Source organism: Psittacula echo (genome assembly GCF_963264785.1).
Source record: "Psittacula echo genome assembly, chromosome: 4".
NCBI lineage: Eukaryota > Metazoa > Chordata > Aves > Psittaciformes > Psittacidae > Psittacula > Psittacula echo.
The window spans coordinates 50,806,069-50,825,598 of record NC_137738.1 but is presented as its reverse complement, the minus strand read 5'-3'; the positions used below and the strand labels follow the sequence as shown (position 1 = coordinate 50,825,598).

Genomic DNA, 19,530 nt, shown 5'->3' with positions numbered 1-19,530 from the left:
AGCGCTGCGGAGAGCCCGCGGCAGCCTTGTCCGCTCCTGCCCTCGGCCGTAGCTCCTCGTTTCGCTCCCCTGTGGAACCACCGACCCCTCTCGTTCCTCTCCTGCCTTTGGAGACGCGGCCTGTCGGAGCGGAGATCTGCGGGGCGGGGTGTAGGGGTGTGTCCTGCTCCCTGTCCGGGACACCGGGGTCTCCTCTGCTTTCCCGACTGGCGGAGGCTCACTCACTGGCTGGCCCGGGACGGGACGAGGCCGCAGCTCGGCTGCCCTGCAGCCATGATATGGGAAAGTTTGCCGCTCCTCTTGCTCCTGGTGGCGCTCGGCAGCCGGGGCCAGTCGCCGCCTCCGCCGTCGCCGCAAAGAGGTAGAGGGGAGCGGGGAGCCTGTGCCTCACTCGCCCTGGCCGGGGCTGCGGAGCACGTAAAGGGGGAGGCGACCTCGCAACCGGCTCGGGAGCTCTTGTGGTGTCGGGAGGGTTGGGGGGGGACAGGGACCGAGCATGACAAGCAGCCCTCAGCCTCTAGAGGGGACTGAGCGAGGGAGTCCTGGCGGTACATGGGCCGGGCCGATGAGGGCTTCTGCGGCGCCGGGAGCCGACCGCGGGCACTGCTGCCTGCGGAGTGCTTAACGGGAAGCCGGTCTATGCCTCCCCTCCTATCTCCTTGTACCCTTGTCTCCCGTTCCCCTCTTTAACTATCGCTGTTATGAAGAGACAAAGTCACGGTTCAGAGCATGGCAGATGAGCTGCATTGTGACTGAACACGGGGCAGCAGATCATACTTGATTATGGTTTAGGGACGACTGGACGACGTGTCCTGGTCCGGGCAAACGTCACATCATCTTTACAGGCTGATACGTTGGCAGCCCCTCTCAGTACTGCGCCCGTCTGTTGGCACCGCTGTGGTTAGAGGAAGCTAGGTAGTAGGCTGTACTGAAACAAATGCGAGCAGCTTTGGCTGTTGTTACTTAAGGTAACAACTTGATGCACTGATCCAGCAACAAAGCTTTTTTTTTTTTTTTTTTTCCGTGTTAAAATCTAACCCCAACTGGAATAGGAACAGAGTTAATTGTATCTTGCACGAGTGGTCAATGTCATACACAATGTACAGTCTTTAGGTGTGTTGACACTACGTGGGGTTTGTTTGTTTGCTTGGTTTTTCAGTTAGTATGATGTGGAAGGATCAGAAAGGGTGATGTGTGGATATGGGAGAAATAAACTTTATTAGCTGTCATAGGAAATGCTTGAAACCCTTTCAACTCACAGTACTCCTGATGCCTGCATTTGCTGCTCTTTAAATTTTTAGCCTTGCTAAGAAGAATGTAGTAAGGAGACACCATGGGTGTTTTAAAATAAAACTAATTAAAGCCACTGGAATAGCAGCTAGCTTCTATTTGATCGTGTTGTCAAACTATAGGCTAAACACTTTTGGATTAGGAATTTTTAGGGTTTAGGCTTGATTTTGAAGAACATGATGCATTGTCATTTCATGAAAAAGGTGTCTCAAGCAGCTCACTCCTTAATACTAATTTTGCTGCGTGAGGATAAACTACAGTTGAAGTATCCGTGTAGATAAAAACTCATGCAGAATTAGACTGTTTAGATGATGACTTATTGGTAAACATTGAAGATGGATGTTTTAAAAGTAGAGCATTTAAGACTTCTTACATCATGCATTTTCCTCTTGCATTTTTTTTTCTTCTGCGAGCTAATTAATTTTTTCAGCTAGAAAAATCCTGATTTGGCATTTCTTTTAATATTCTCTCTCACACACATGTGGAGCCCGTTTTTGAAAATGTGCTTTTCTTTATGCAGTTTCTTGGTTTTTTTTAACCTCTGCAGTAAAGGGATCTGATCATAATTTTCCTTTTAAATGACAAGTGGGTGTCTTGAGCATTCATCTGCTGCATCATTGGTGTTATGTTATAACCAAGTTCTCGTAATTTAGTGGGAAGCAATACGACTTTAAATTAGATGTTAATAATGTGATGATGGGACCTTCTAAACCTCACAGTTGAATTCAGGTGCTGGCCTGCCAAATTTTTAAGCCATTTAATTTCTGAGATCTCTTCAGCTGCTAGGAGGTGCTAGCACTATGTAGATATCAGTGTGTTGCCCAGCCAAAGAAGTAATGAACTCCTCTCTAATGAAAAAAGTTTGAGAAGCCTGACTTCACTGAAGTCTTGGGGGATTTTTAGCATGTAACAGACAAGAATGTGACTAGACCCATGGTTTATACCTTTAGACTTACAACTTGTGTTTTTCCACTTAATAGTTATTTGGTAATAACCCTAACGTAGGCTGGTAAATATTGCTCTCTAATTGTTAGCACCAGTCAGATGTCTGGGAAGAGATTATGTAACAGAGCTGCAATGCTTGGAAAAACAGTATTTGAGGCATCACAATGAATTCCCATGTTGTTTTTTAGAACAGAACAGTTCGAGAACATTTTGCACCTCAAAGATGAGAACAGTCTGTAATTCTGTGTTGGTGGTTTTTTGTGTGTGGTGTTTTTAAAGATTTATTTTTTTTTAAGTTGGTAGAAGATTTACAGTCATCAGAAGCCTGGAGTTAATTTTAAGCTCCTTTTTTTTTTTTTTTTTTTTCTTCAGCTACACGTTTGTTCTTTGTTCTTCTGTTGTTTGAACACTAAATAGCCATGTAGAATTTCTCATAAAATGGAAGAATCAGAACCAGAAAGGCATGTGCATTCTATAACAGTATTTCTTAAAGATATGCATAACTTGTGGTTAAAGTAAATTCACTGAAGTGTTCTATAATGTTCCTTTTGAATGTTGAACCCTGCTCTGTTCTCTTTCCTGTGGAATTTGAGAGAACTAAAACAATAGTAGTTTAGAAATTATTAAACCCCTTGTTTTTAGCCTTGAATAATTCAACCTTTTGTTAGGAGGTCTAAATATCTATCATGTGAGAGAACTGAAGCTATGTATCTGTAAAAGGTGAAATGGAAGGGGCAAGGCTGAGGAACATATGCTGCACAGTAACAGATCTGTGGTGACAGCTGCCGGCATCAGTGGAGATAACTCATGAAGGGCAGGTTCTTCTTAGCATCTCACAAATCGGAAGTGTAAGTTGAATCCAGGAGGTGATGTATATAGGATGCTTATAAAGTCAAAGTGAAATTTCTCACTTTAAAGAGAGATCGGGGTGAATGTCAGCCTAGTGTTAGCAGAATAGGACTGGTGACAGTTGGACTGGTGGCAGGTTGGTCAGTATTTTTAAATTTGTGTAGGTTCTTTAAATGAGTTTTCAGATTTTAGTTCAAAACTGTTCTTTCATGTATTATCTCACGGAAATGAGGAGTTATAAGATTCCTTCCCACATACATATGTGTGTACATATGTACACTGTACTCTGAAAAGTCAAGGGAGATGGATAATGGGGCACAATTATGATATTTCATGTATGAAGATTGAGGAATGTTGTATGAACTTAAATTCTCTGTTTCTGGAGACAAAAAGCCTGATGCTGTTAATGATGTTAATGTAATCTGGTAAAGCAAAAGTAAAGTCTTCTATTTCTCTTTAGGGGCGTTTTTGGAGTAAGGTCAGTTTTCAAAAATGACCATCTCCAGCTGTAATCTTGATATAGAGAGCATTTCCATCATGGTTTATGGCATTTAACCATTCAAAACATTCTGCTGACTTTATTTGAGGAGTGGTGCTTATAACGTTTTAGTTGGTACTGAAAAGAATAATGTTTGTAAATTTACAACCTACTTTCCTGAGAGAATAAGGCTTAGGTATTTTCTCTGTTTATCAGCTTGTTCTCACCTAAATAAATTTTTTGAAGCTGTTGTGTAGTATCAGCTAAATTTGAAAACACTGTAGAAATCTTTAGGACAATCACTGAATATCAATGGCTTTTTGGGAGAAAGCCCCAGAGCACTTCCTCTTCTGTGAGAGGAAAGGTAGAATTTAGCCATTATCTAATCCATTCAGTCTGGTTAGTCAACATCTGTAGAGCTCTAGCTTCAAAAATGTGAAGGATAATATGAAGGAGAGTTGTGAAGGGCAGGCATAAGTGTCTTACAGTGTGTAAAATTCTGTATATATTTGTTAAAAAAAGGAGGTTTTTAATATAAAGTCAAGATTTTATAGCAGGTAACAAGCCTTGTTTGCTTAAGGTGAACTAGCCCCAAAATTCTGGGAGATGCTACTCAATAATATGATGTGATCCCTCATAACTTCTTACTTCAAAGTTGTTGTCCATATTATTTTCTTACAGTTTAACAAGTGGTTGAGAAAATGAAAGCAGAGGGTATTGATATATGTTTCATGTTTAGGATCTGAGAAAGGAAAACACTACTTAAGGGCCAACCTAAGGTACTGGAAATAAGCAGAATTGCTGAGACTGACTGTAGACATGAATTTGTGTGCTGCTTGTGTGCATGCTTTAACTAGTAATATCCACAGCCAAACTGAATGAGGTAGGTCTTGTTCAAGAATGCATGCATTTGTCCAAGCAACAAATAAAAACACAAAATGCACTTTATGTTTAAACCCTTTATAATTAATTTTTCCTCCTACAGTTTTTTTTACAGGAGTCTTTCTTATTAGGCTTGACTAAAGTCAGAGCAGTGTTTTTTTAACCTGTTCTAAAAATCTGCTTTAAATAATACAACAAAATATCATTTTTAATTAATTCAGGCTGGAGGAAGGAATCCACCCACACATGTTCTAATTTCTTATCCAACTACTTAGACTGACAGTATTTTGGAATAAGAGGCAGCATGAATTCCTGGTGCAGTTTGAGTTGCTTTGTTTTTTTGGCTGCTTTTATTTTTTTTTCCCTCTCCCCTTCCCTCTCTTCCCCCCCCCCCCCCCCCCCCCCAAGTCTGGATTGCTTGGATTTGTAGGTCAGGAATGATGATAGGACATAAATACATACAAATGTGAACCAGTATGCATGCCTGATTGTCTCCTTTTCCAACTTCTTTCTTAAATAATTACTGGATTTTTTTTTTCCTGAGTGAGAGCTCTGTCTAGACTATCTGAGAGCTCATATGTCTCGCACTAACAACTCAGGCCATGCTAATAATACAGGCCAAATCTTGCTTATAGATGGAAAATACAGACAAATACATTATTTTTGCTCAACTTTACGTTTACTCCATCCATGTATTTGAAACAGGAAAGGGAATTCCTTGGCATTTGCCAGTAAAGCTAGAGCTGGCTCCTACTGATGACTACATGTTCTTTGTCCTCTTGTACCAGCTACTGTAGTTGATAGCTGATTCCTAATTCCTGCTTTTCCACAGTTTTGATGTTCTCTTTAGTCTGAAAATGTAGATAAGAGAGGTACCGAAGAAAATGGCAATGAGTTTCGACAACTTCTGTACCATAGATAAGGTAGAGACTAGACCTTTGTTCCCGTCCTCCACCATATATTAATTTATTTATTTAGATTAGAAGAAATGATAAGATTTCCAGAAAAAATTATCTTGAGTTTGTCTGACTTTTGGTCTGAGAAATAAAGATCTCTCAGGATTCTTGCAAAACTCAAAACAAATAGCTGTTACTACCCTCACTTTTTTTAGCAGTTCAGTTTCCGTTAGTTACACCTTAGCATCACAAGGATTTTCTTAGGACTATGCTCCCTGCCAGATTCTGCTTGCAGACATTGTCTTTGAATTAGACCTTGTAATAACATTAGACTGTAAAGCAGCTGTAGCAGTATTATGCCAGGGAACTCTTGTGAAACCTCAGGAAGAATAATGAACGTTGCTGCAGAGTAGATTATCCAAATACCATTACAACGCCTCATTCTGTCCCAACTGACATGTGTATCTACTACTGACTTAAGTTAAGATGGAATAAAAAAAAATCTGAAAAGTGAATAAAATAGTATTCAAAAATAAATTTATAGCTATATCAAATTTTTTAATGGCAAATGACTGTATCTTGTCCTTTTTCACTAACCCCAGTGAGTGGGGGCAGTCTTTGAGGTCACTTAGAAAGGAAAATGACTCTAAGCATACTGTATATTTCCCCACTGCTGTAGGAAAATGGAGCAAAGCTGGGGACTGGCACTCAGGAGCTTAGAGGTACAAGAAAAATTTAAAAAAAGTCAGAAGCACTGTTTTTCTGCACAATTCTGGTGAGGGTTGCTTTTGGATTTAATTTGGTTTTTTTTTCCATATACACTAGCTTCAGCAATGAACCCTGTGAGTTTTAGATGCTACTTTCACTCAGGCTACCTCTAGGTTTTGATGGAAGATGCTGAATACAGCTATGTGTTCTTCTGTGCTAGATGCTCAACAGCCTATAGTCGTGTTCCACAGAAATACCTTGGTAATTTTTATTATAGGGAAAAGCATTATATATTAACTTTCCTGGAGTATATCCCACACTGAGAATGCAGAGCTACTGCTGTACTTTTGTTGCTGAAAAGGGGGCAGGGAGAAGTGTCCTGATTTAGCAACAATCAGTTGCTCATAGTAGTAGTAGTATTTCCTAGTAACTGGTGCAGCGCTGTGTTTTGGCTTTAGTCTTAGAATAATGCTGATAACACACTGATGTTTTAGTTGTTGCTGTTAAAAAGTAAATAGCATTATTTGTACATATTATTGTGTTTCTAAATATATGTGATGAAATACTAGGTGCAGTCATAACTATTTTGTGTGTTTTCTAAACCGCAATTGCTGCAATAGTAGGGAATATGAGTAGTCTGGAATTGAAAGCCAGAGAGATCTGTGAAACAAGAAGAAATCCACATCTTTCAGAGAATGCAAAATAACATACAAAATATAACACAGAGGGCTTTTGAATTTGATATTTGAAACCACCAGAAATAGAATGTGTATGTTTGTGCAAATCCTAAATTGCTGATTGGAGTGTGATGCAGTTGCCTATCTAATTTAGTTGTGTGAATTATGCATGCATTTTTTGTGGTGTCAACAAAAAGATGTTTGCAGAGCATTAGAAGTACACTTCATCTGTTTAACCTTAAGCCATCGTTGACAATACTGAATTTGGTAATATTACCTGAAAAAAAAAATAATTCTTGATACCATTTCATCCCTGTGGATAACTTTTTAGTCACTTTTTGTGACAATTGGGGAAAAAATACAATTGTGAATATAAGAATTCCCATACACAGTACTTGGCCTAAGCCAGAGTTCATTTCTCATTGGCTTTTGATTTTGATGTAATTGGATAACATTTTCTATTAATTGTTCTTTTTTTTTTTTAAAAAAAGAGCAAGTACAAAAAAAGTTTTCTTTACCGTGGGGAAAGCCCCTACATATTTAATGGAAAAATATATTTGAAATTTGCACACTGAATTCTTCTCTTAAGCACAGTGTTTTTCTACAGCTGTGCACAGCCTTCTAAATTAGCTCCATTGTATGAAGGTTGTGTGTTGTGTGGGTTTAGGGTCTGTGTAAGTGTGCTTCTTCCTCCCAGTCACTTTTGGTATGCTTATATAGTAAATATGTCAAATACTTTCTAGATTCAGAGTAGGTGGGAAGCTTTCACGTGCTATACCCTATAATCGTTGATTATGCATGCAGCTTCAGTTTCCTCTCCCAGCTGCATCTTTGACATGGAGAATAAGGCAGTCACTTGGCAGCAGAATTAATAAATGCTTATATCAACTTCATAGCTTGTTAACTAGAGAGGAAAATGCACTGAGCCTGTTTGCCATATTGTTAGGAGTTATTTAAAACTGACTTTGAAGCTCATGGTTCAATGGGTGAAAGAACTTTTGTGGCGTAGAAAAGTGATGGGAAAAACAACAATAATCATGATCATCATCAAGAGCTTGAGTCAGTTCTTGGGGAAACAAGACACTATCCCAGAAGAATAAAGTGGAACTTAAGTTGTTACCCTGGATCATTTGTTAATTGAAGATACACCTTATCCTTTGGTCAATATTGTTACTCTCATTATTTCACTTCTGTCTGTCCTACTTAGATGATAATACCTAAAGGGATGCAGCTGTGCTCTAATGTAGGGGGTCTTCATGATACTAACACATCTGTGGCTGCAGTACTTTGCTCCTACTTAAAATATCTATTTGTCCCAAAACATCTGTATAAAACTTCTGTGATTTAGAGGTGGTGATAGGTTCTTATGCAAGTGTTTGTTTTAATGGTCTGCTTCTTGCTTCCACCTGTTGTGTTTCATCTTAAGTCCCACATTATAACTCAAAATAGTAAAATCACATGTATGCCACTAGTAAGAGAGAGATCAGTGCTTGGCTTAGTGTGTTACTTTGGCTAGAGTAGAACTGTGCTTATAATTCTTTGCACAGTGTTTCCATGTTTTTCTTATCTATGCAAAATTTGTTGTGTGGTGTGTTTTTTATTTTTTTTATTTTTTTTTGGTCGTAAAAACATTGCTTGGGAAACATAAGTTACTTTTTGAGGGGAAAAAGTCTGGGAAAGAAGGTTATTTATATCTCTCTGCAGAATGAAAATTAAAATAGATATTCTGTGAGATGTCTGCTAATAAACAAAGCTTTTTGCTTCAGGAATTACCCTTTGCTGGTATTAAGCCTTGGTTATATATTCCAGGATTTTGTATTCTTTAGGATTAAAGTAGAGTGCCATATATACAGAAGGTGATGTGGTGCTGGATCACATGTATAAAGTAGTTCAAGAGAAAAATACTGGTAATGAGCCAACTAATGAAAGAAACAGAGTAATTTCTGACTCTGTTCAGCATTATGGAGGACACAGATAAGTAATGCTCTCAGGACTTGATGCAAAAAGCAGATACAGAAGGATAGAAACAGTGGTTTATTAAGTTAGCAACTCTGGGTTTGGGATTTGTTGTTGGCATGAAAATGTTTTCATGGAATCAGCTGAGATACAGATTGGTAAAGGCTGATGAATGGTATCAGCTCAGTAGCTCTAGCAAAATGGAGAATCTGAGATTTATGGAAGGATGTAATGAACTAGGTGTGAAAGTGCTGATAAAATAATGGCATTATATAACTGACTGTTGAACAGGTTGTATGAACAGCCTCATTAGAGGGGAAATGGAAACTGGCAAATGTGATGCTAATAGTTAAAAAGGCCTCACAATGTGAACTTGTAACTATAGTTTTAGAACTTAACACAGTTGTAGACATGAGATAGAATAGAATTCGTAAATACATTGATACATATTAATGTGGTTGCAAGAGCCAGGGTATCTTCTGTATATTATATGGATAAGCTTTCCAAAATTTTTGTTAGACATATCAATAAGGACTTACAGTATTGCTGGGTTTTCAGAAGAGCATTTCAGAATACTCCTGAGTATCTTAAGGCCCTGGTATCATGGAGAAAAAAGGAAAGAACTCCATTTATAGAAGAGTTCACAAAGGTTTTGCCAACGTGTATGCCTGGCTGGGATGGAAGAATTAGTCTTAAATTGAATTTATAAACATAAACATTAGTTATATTGGAAGCTATTCACTAATTTCTTGTAATAATAGTAGTGATCTGCAGAGCCTCTTTCCTTCAGTTAATGTGAGAAAATTTGCTTAAATAAGGTGCAGCCAGTTTCTTATGTCTTGGTTATTAAAAATCCAATATATATGCATAACTGTAAGCTGCTGAGAGTCCTCAGGAATTCCAGGTCTACAGACTATCATTTATAGACCATCACTTTTCATGTGACTCCCTCCAACTCTGTGGAACATGGGATAATTTGTAGGCAATCTGCTTCAAAATGGTGAAATCTGTTGTAGCGCAAATAGATTGTGCTTTTAGTCTTCTACCTCATTTCTGTGCATTTGTGAAACAAATGGGTTGCACATTTCTCATACAAGAATCTCTCATTGTCTCACTTTTTCTTCATCATAGCTTTAAATATTCTGTAAATATTTTCATAAGAAGACTACTTATGCCTGGAAACATGAGGAATCAGCACAGAAAATTCCACTGCATAGGGAATGGTTTAGGAAAAGTAAGGCGTAAATAGTTGGGATATAAGTTGTTGCAAAGTGCAAACAATCCCTACTATAATATGCATAATATAGACTTTTAACTGCTACCTCTCTTCCTCTCTTAATAGCAGTCTTAAGTTTATGTGTTGCTGTTCTGACAACAGTTTTTTTTCCACTAACTGTTGCATGGGCTATCAGTTTTGTTTAAAAGAAGCTGAGCAGCTGAGTAATGCATGCCTAAAGATTACTTGGCAAATCCCCAGGGCCAAATGCGACTGTAGGAGCTTTTATACTGCCCGGGTATGACTTTGAACTTGCTGTGTGAAGGGCACTGGTTTTGACTCTTCTTGTCCCATAGAACTGACTTGTTTTAGGAATTAGAGGGAATTTTGGCTGCATGGTATGAAAATAAATATTTCCAATTAACTGAAAATCTGTTGATGAATTAATCCATTAATTGATCTAAGTACCTCTGCAATATAACATTTAGTTTCAAAGTGAATCAACATTATTAAGACAATCTAGAATGAGATGAAATTACTCTGCTCAATCTGTTTCATAAACTTGAGTAATTATTGACTTTTATGTTAAAAAGCCATTAGATTCTGCACAGCAGACCTTTAAATCACTGCTGGAATTAGTTTAAAAATGTAACATCTGTCTACAGTATGACAGTTCCTGTACAATTATTTTCTAGAAATGAAACAGAACTTGTATATTCCCTGCTAAACCAATTCCACAGAGAGTCCAAGGAAATAATTTTCTCTCATTTGCTATCTGGCTTTCCTTTACAGCTGTTAGTTGAAATATCTGAGTAAAATACGTATTTGTTTGAAGCCCCCTCATATTAGAGTGAAAGTTAGGTTTGTTTGAAGTTACAGTGAAATTCTTATTGCCTTCTTCATGACAAGAATTTAATTCCCAGTGCTTATAAAGGGAGCATAAAACCCAGAACATAACATCTTGTTCTGTCTTAATGTTCAGCTGAACATGTGTGTGTAAGTGTTTTGTTTTTACAATGACTGGAAGAGCAAGAGGAACCCGGGGGGTCCCAGAGGTGTCAGAACGAATAGTTAAACAGATGCATTAGCTATTGTTGAAAACTAGGGAGTGAGTGACTATAGAGAACTATTAAAAAGCATTTAGTGCTGTTTTCTGTTTAAATGAGGTTTATTTCTATCTTTGTATCAGCTCCCTTGACTTTCTAGTGGTACCTAAACAGTGAACAAAAACAATTAGCTTTTAAGATAAAATAATTGTGGAAATCAGTTGCATGCAAGGGGAAGGTCTTTAAAATGACTTACATGGATCCACAGTAATCCCTTCTGTTAGGAATTAAACTTTTCTGTGTCCAAGCTGAGATGTTTTCGCTGTATCAGCTAGGATGAAGAAACAGCTGCTTTACATGTGTGAGGATCAAAATGTTGACTGTCATGTCATCAGATGGTACTTCTAGAATTCCACTCTTCTATTTCATGAACATTCATCACTCTGACATGTGCACTATGGGTATGTATGTTTTATGAAAAACTTGGCTAGTGATAATTTCAAATAGGTTTATAATTCTTTATGTAGAAATAATTACTGTAATATTTAACAGTACAAAGAAACTTCAGCAAGGAATTAAGCCTTTACTGGATAAAGTGTCTTAAGAAGTTAGCTCAAGGTTTTAGAGGCTTCTAAGAGTAATTTAGATTAATTTTTAGTAGGGAAAGCTTACTATATCTGGCATATTTTTTTAGATTTTAAGGTAGATTTAATGTGTAACAGTGTATTTAGGCTTACTGAACCTAAAGGGATTTTAAGATATGATGCTTTTCAGCCTTAGTTTCTACTAGGAAATATAATTACCATGAAAGAAATTAGTGTATTTTGTTTGAATAATTTTCTATTTTTTTTAATTTATTGTTCCAAATTGGTAAACATAGAAGCCATTTTCTTCCTGAATATCCTTGCACATTAGTTGTAAAATAAACTCTTAAATTTTAACAGATTAACTTTTACCTCTAGTTATTGCTAGCACTAAAATCTGCGTCCATATTCTTAGCTAAATTTTTTGTCTCCAGTGTGCTATACTATACAATGGAGGACTTTGGTTTCAAAGGATCATAGAATGGTATGGATTGGAAGGGATCTTAAAGATCATCTAGTTCCAAACCCCTGCCATGGGCAGGGACACCTTACTACACCAGTTTGCTCAAAGTCCCATCCAACCTGGCCTTGGACACTGCCAGGAATGGGGCAGCCACAGCTTCTCTGGGCAACCTGTGCCAGTGTCTTGCCACCCACATAGTAATGAATTTCTTCCTAATATCTAAGTCCACTCTCTTTCAGTTTAAAACCACCCTACCTTGTCCTATCACTACATGCCCTCGTCAAAAGTACCTCTCCAGCTTTCTTGTAGCCCCCCCTTTAGGCACTGGAAGCTGCTATAGGGTCTCCCTGGAGCATTCTTTTCTCCAAGCTTAACAAGCTCAGCTCTCTCAGCCTGTCTTCATAGGCGGTGCTTCAGCCTATCAGCCATTTTGTAGCCCTCCTCTGGACTTGTTCCAACAGGTCCATGTTTTTCCTGTGCAGAGGGCCCCAAAGCTGAACAGAGCACTCGAGAAAGGGTCTAACAAGAAAGGAGTAGAGGAGGAGAATCGCCTCCCTCGACCTGCTCATGCCTCTTTTGATGCAGCCCAGCATACAGTTGGCTTTCTGGACTGTACACACACATTGCTGGGTCGTGTTGTGCTTCTCATCAACCAACAGCCCTCTTTCCACTCAGGACGGCTCTTAATCCATTCTCTGCTCAGCCTGTAGGTGTGCTTGGGATTGCCCTGACCCAGGTGCAACCCCTGCCCACTTTGCACTTGACCTTCTTGAACATCATGAGGCTCATGTGGGCCCAGGTCCTCCTAGATATTACCCCTTCCCTCCAGCATGTAGACCACACCACACAGCTTGGTGACATCAGCAAACTTCATGAGGGTGCACTCAATCCCACTGTCCGTGTCACTGACAAAGATGTTAAACACCACCAATATGGCTCCAATACCGAGCCCTAAGGAAGAGCACTTATCACTGATCTCCACTTAGGCATCAAGCCTTTCATCACAATGTATGTCATTCTACTAAAGATGTGACATATATATTTAGAATTACTGCATGTTACTAAGCTACGTTAAAATTCCAACTGAATTAATTATCTAGGAATTTCAGTATTGGGGAGTGAATCTGAATTTTTTACATTTGACTATGGATATAGGCTTGAGATAGAGACCGTGTAGTTTAAAGCAGACAGATTGGCTGCTAGACTTTCCATAGCTGTGGCAACGTAGACTGCTTTAATCTAAGGAGAAACAGTTAAGGAGATTGTAACTATTCTGATGTACTTTGCTTTTTGTAACAGTATTTTTAAGAACATTCTAGGCTAGAAACAGGTCATATTTCCCACCCTGTAAAAAGCCTTTTGTATTCCAGTAGTATTCTTTATCCATCCAGTTTCTCTATGGAATTTCTCTGCATAACTTCCACTAAATGGCAATTACTTGTATCTGTGCAGAACAGGTGTGTACTTGAAAGGTGAGCTATGCTGTTCTTTCCACATTCATAAGTGTCCTGGGTTCAGGAATAAGTGAACAATAAGTGAACAATAAGTGAAGCTTGTACATTGCTATTTAAATAAGTGCATTGTGCTTTTGATATAGTGGATGTATAATGGAAAACTGAATTAATTTTATTATTCTATTAACATTATTCAACTTAGTAGGTTCATTACTTCTGCTCACTGAAGAACTTATCCTTGGATCTGACAGTTACTTTATACAAAACCTGAAAGGAGAAGATGAGGTGCACACACCTTAATTTGTTCATGGTTCAGTCCCTGGTCTGGTAGAAAAGGCTCAACGGGATTTTTTCAGTAGAAGCAGAAGTAGTTTTCTCTTGGAAATATGTTGTTGTCTGACAAGAGCATCCATTTGTGTGCCATCTTCTGTCTTCCTCAGAAAAAGTGACAGTTAATGTTGCAAAGGAATACAGTTGTTGTCCAGAATGTACTTTTGGAAAATAGCCACATTTCTGAAGGCAGGTACTCTCTGGTACTGAATGGTCTGTTGTTGCGTTCCACTATTTGAAATGTTTGATGTGGGATTATTTGTTTTCTTTAAAATCTGTAATTGATCTGCTTGAATCATACTGACCCAAAGAGAGACTTGGGGTCAGGTTTTCTTCCCAGATAAGAATATTCCAACACAATATTCTGGGAAACTCTTCTGGCTGTTATATTGTTAAGCAATGCGTGCCATCATTTACAGGTATGTATATTCAAAATATATCCTGTTATAATAGTATTTGTGAATATGCATATTGATTGCCCACATGTATCAGTTGACTAGAAAAATAGCAACATGGCAAGTATCTGTTCTTAAACTGTGATACCTGTATGAAGACAGTCCTCAGTGTTGTGGAGACAATGGTGAAGCTGCCTGTAGAAAGTGCTGTGTAGTTAAAGACACTGTCCTTTACTTAAGACTGCTATGCTTTCAATGTTCTTATTCTACTAATGCTCACATGTTCAGTATGGGATCTTTGAAAAATAGCTAGTAATTGCTATTAGTGGAATGCTTTGTGTTTGCAGAGTCAGACCCTAGAAAAACAAGTAGAAGTTTAGTGGCCTTCTAAATCAGGTCATAGTATAGTTTTTTGTCTTTGCTAACAACCTCTTGCAAACTTGGTATTTGAACAACATTAAGCAGGGAGTTATAAATTTAAATAAAGGTTAGAAATTAATGTCCTAGATTTGAATCTGGATTTTGTTACCATTCTTAATATGCAACCCAGAGCAACAGCATGCCACATGGGAAATCTGATAATGTTGTGAATCTCTCAACCTTATGCATTCTAATCTTAGAGTGGTTTCCTGTAGTATTGCTGATATGCCAGATAAAACAAGCTTGCATCCAAAATCAACCTCTGTAATAAATGGATGCTCTCTGTTATCCCTATTTGTCCTTTAATCCATGATTAACTGTTCTGTATCACAAAAGGAAAATCATTATTGTATTCAGTTTTGTGTGTAAACTCATTTTCAAATGATAAACAATTGCGGGTTACATGACTGTTTAGTTCAAGTGCAGTTAAATATTATTTTATGCTACATTTAAGTGTAAAAATACTCTTAGTCAAAGCAGCATCTTCAGGGTAACTGCTTTCATGTTTCTTAAATGGCATTTAAACTTTTCACTGTGATGATGAAATTGCTGTGATTTGGCTTCATCAAAGTAATTTTTCTTTTTTTCCCATTTACTTGAAATTATGTACAATACATTACATCATCTGTAGAATTAAACATATGAACAAATACAATTATTTTGTTGTCTCTTATTGCTGAGTAGAATTTGTGACTAAAAATACCAAGATCTGGTCCCTTTCCTTCCTTCTTTTCTGGCTGTGCGGATTTCCGTCTGAAGTTCATATGTGAATTCCAAAATCAACATTTTATTATTACGTTGGGAAAGCTTTGGTATCTTTCTGCTCTAAAATACGTAGTATTACACAGTAGCCCCCATTTCACTTAAGGATTTTCATATTTGTAAATAATCAAGAAAGTTTTGACACGAATGTTGCTCTCTTTTATGCAAGAAGTGTCTTAACATTATATTTCTTTAACAACTCCATAAGACATTTCAGAAGCATAACCAAAAAAAGAAGGCTACTACAGAAACTCAAGCCACAGAGACATAAAGTGCTGTGGGAAATATTGATACCAGTTAACATTAGGCATGTAGCTTGATTAGGGAGATATTCTATCAATCATTAATATGGTTATTTTATTTCATACATTACTTCAGAGTACAAGTCTGAGGTGCTCTGATTTGTCTTCTGAAGGTGACTTGCTCTTATCTAAAGAGAGAGATCGTCTGCCCCCAATTTAGGCACTTTACTTTCTTGTCTGGTACCCTGATACTGTTAGGAAAAAAAAAGTCAGGTCATGAGGAAAGAATTAATACAAATGAGTAATAATTACGTAGTTAGTAATTGAGACCAATACTGTATAGATACAAGGGCAAAGAAAGAATACCAATGGGAAAAAAATGTTGGTGAAGTTATAATATACCTCTCATGTTGAAAGACTAGACTAGGCTGGTCTCCATGGCTGAAAAATCATGCATTGTTTTGTTCTCTGAACCAAAGTAATATCTAACAATTCACAGGAGAACACGTTGAGTAAGAAAAGTAGAAATACCTACTCCCTCCCTCTTCTGTCAGCTAGTTTGGAATTTGAGCCAGTGTCCTAGGAGGTAGGAAACATGGATTTAAATCCTTTTGGGAAAATATGGGTAAATTCTCTGTACTGAAGCTTTTCTGTTTGTTTTGGCAATATATTTCTGAAGCCTTATTAGATGTGAAAGAATGACAAAATTCAAAAATCATATACCCCTTGGTAAAGGTGACAGTAACTAAAGTCTTAGATAGTGAGCAATACTTGCAGTATTGAAAAGACTGCAGCTGAAATAACCAGAACTAAAACAAGCCAGAATCTGAGAACTACTTTTTAAAACTCAAATTTTGCTTTTTTTTTTCTTTAGTGCTGTAATTTCTGAATGCTATAAGGTGGCCATATTTTGTCTATATTGTGCTATAAGTACTGCAGGCAAACGTAAGTCTAGATGGCATAGAAAAAGATAGAACTAAAGTTGTCAGTGTAAAACACTGCTAATAGAAACCAACTACCAATGTCTTCTGTAGCCACTTGATTACACAGCTATATTCACTGAGAGTCATAGAGACATGGTTTTAATTTGCTTTATAGCTCTGTTTTTCTGTAAAGAAATGGCATCAGTAAAATACTACTTGCAGTTACAGTTCAGTGATATTAGTTAAAGATTGCTATTATGAAAGGAGGGGAAGCATATTTCTGGCTCTCACTGTGAAATGCATGCAGGTTGAATTCAGGAAACAAGTGTGATTGTGACTTTTGTAAACCCAAGGGGAGACAAGAATAGGAAACCCTTGTTCTTCTCATAGTGGAGCAGTGTCAAAATTATAGTTTTCATCCTGTAATGATTTAATTTCATCTGGTTTAGATAAGGCAGACAATTCTGTGTGCATATCAAGAAATTGAGGTCTGCAAAATACTCCATACACTATAGAGTGCACATTCCTAGAAGTCAGGGTGGCAGAAAGAGAAGGCTTTCAAACTTTGCTGTGAGAAGTTTATAGATTAATTTTTTTTTCAAACTACTTTAATTTTTATCTTTCTGAAAAATAAATTAGCTCAAGAAATCAGTATCATATATGGAACTTGGCTTCTGTATTTATGCAAAGTTAGTACCAAATGCCAAGAAATGCTGTTTAAAATGAATTGAGATTTTCTCTATTGTTAGTTAGACCAGCCTTCAGGCGTTCGTCTTTGGAAGAAATGGACCATCAGCCAACTCTGCTAGAACACATCACCAGTAGACAACTTTTCATGGCTATTCCCATATTTGTTTTTTCCCCTCCTCCCCCAGTGAATCTTCTCTTAATATTTTGTTTGTTTGTTTTTTTTTTTGGGGGGGGGTGTGTGTCAGGGAAGGTTGTTGAAATCTAATAGACTCCTTGTAAAGACTCTCTGATTTTTAACAAGGGGTAGGTTACTCCATGTGTCATGAAACTTTCTGAGGAGAAGTGGGAAGGGATTCGGTTATTTTCTCAAATCTCCAAGGACACAGAATATGATCAGAATTTTTGGAAACCTATGTTTGTGGTGTAAAACGGAAATGTTGTGTTCAAAAAGGCAAAAAAATAGATTGCATTTGTGTAGTATGACAAAACCTGAGTCTTGTGAATGGAGCAGCTGTGATCTTCATTACTTTCACAGAATAGGTGTGGTTCATGCTCATGACCTCACTAGATTTATGTAGTTTTATTTGACAGGAACTTGGCAATCTTGTCATTGAACTTCAATAGACAAAATGTAATGTAGCTGTTTTCCTTTGAGATATTCTTGTTCTTTCTATCTAAAGCTAGCCAACAGAAGATTCTTTGCCTCAATAGCATCAGACATGGCAAACAACTGTTACTGGAAAGTCTGCTTATCCTTTTGAGTACATGAATTGCAGTGATGCGTGACCTAGAGGTCAATGTTGAGATCATGGCCGCTGCAGAGGGTTTTTTTGGTTCATGTGGCCCGTGGGTTAGCACAATTTAATGAGTTTTCCATATGCTTAAATTTCCAGCATGTAGAGATTTGAGAACGACTTATGAACTGGGAGAGGCAGGGTTTGTGGAGCTTTTCCTTAACATCGCTGCACCATGTGAAACATAAGTCACCTGATGAGCAGAGGATTCTATGAACATTTTTAAGTAATGTCATTGAGGTTAGATGAACTCCAAATAATTTTTTTAATAAGTCTTTTATTAGATTTTAAAAAAATTATTATTATTTGGGTGAAAGACCCACAGTAAAGGTTATTTTAAAAAAAAATTATATCTAGGTTTTAGTGGGCATAATGAGCATTTGAGGACAACTCTGTTAATAATTGAACTCCAAAGAGTTTGGATGCTGCTTCAAGAATTTGGAGGCAAACTGAGTTTCTGGATCTGACCTTCTGATGTGGTTTCTTTTCTTGAGTGAGACAAGCCTTAACATATGTATAGATTTAGTTAGGTTCAGGATTTTGAAGCAGGCATGGTTTTCTTTTGCAGAGAAGAAAGGTTGAAGCTTGGATGCAACAGTAATGGTCTTTTGAGTCCTTCAAGCACTGCTCCACTAATGGTGTTTTGTTGTTTGGCATGAAGAAGATAACACACGAAGACAGTCTGTGTGTTGTGCTCGTGTTGGGAGTCACAAACTCAAGAGGATTTTATCCTTAAATCCTTTGACTTGTGTTTTAATTTCCTAAAGGCTATGTGCATTTTGCTCTTGCAACTTATTTTCTTATACTAAAATATGTAAAGCAAATGCTGTTTGCATCTTTTTGTATTGCTGTAGTTTTCTTTCTCTTTTTCTTAATGGTGCTCTTCTCCCCTCTTCTACTATCTGAAATTAACTTGAAAATTATTTGGTATATAAATCCTATAGTATATGTTCAAAAATGAGGTAGCAACCCTAAAATTTACTTTAAGCCCAGAAAGTTCACTAGGACAGATATTTCATTCCTAGAAAACTAGACAGTGTGAAACAACGAGACTGTAGAAGGAATTAGGAGGTTATGGTGTCTTCCCTGCAGCTTAGGTAGTGAATTAAGGAAGATTTGTCCAGTTGATGGTACGAGGCAAATCACTGTAACTAAGGGTCTGATTTCAAGCTTTCTATTCTGCTGAACTCTGTCAGATATTGGCCACAGCATTTTGTCAAGATGCTGTCGTTCAAGTTTAAGATCCTCTTTGAATGGTAGTAGCAATAAGGAACAAAAAAGTTAAGTTGTGCAGCTCTGAATGTGAGTTGTATGGTGGTTTGTTTGTTTTGGTTTTTTTTTTTTTTTTTTTTTTTTGGTTGTGTGTTTTGATTTTTTTTTTTTCCCATGAAACTTGCACTTTTGAACATCATGTGGTCTCTTGGCAGGAACAGTTTTGGTCACCTATGTTACCAAGCCCCTCAAAGGCAAAATTTGACCATATACTTGTACTTCAAGTGCATTTCAAATGTACTTCAGGTGCGTTTGTAT

The 19,530-nt window shown here is 37.6% G+C and overlaps 1 protein-coding gene across 1 annotated transcript in view; it reads left to right on the top strand.

Moving 5' to 3' along the window:
- Window positions 1-273: 273 nt before the first annotated feature.
- LAMA2 (laminin subunit alpha 2) overlaps window positions 274-19,530 on the top strand; it is a gene marked incomplete at its 5' end in the record, with an annotated part of 387,284 nt that continues 368,027 nt past the window's right edge. Inside the window, one exon of the mRNA XM_080616795.1 lies at window positions 274-361. Within this exon, the coding sequence (XP_080472921.1) occupies window positions 274-361 (88 nt within the window). The remainder of the gene's footprint in view (window positions 362-19,530) is intronic.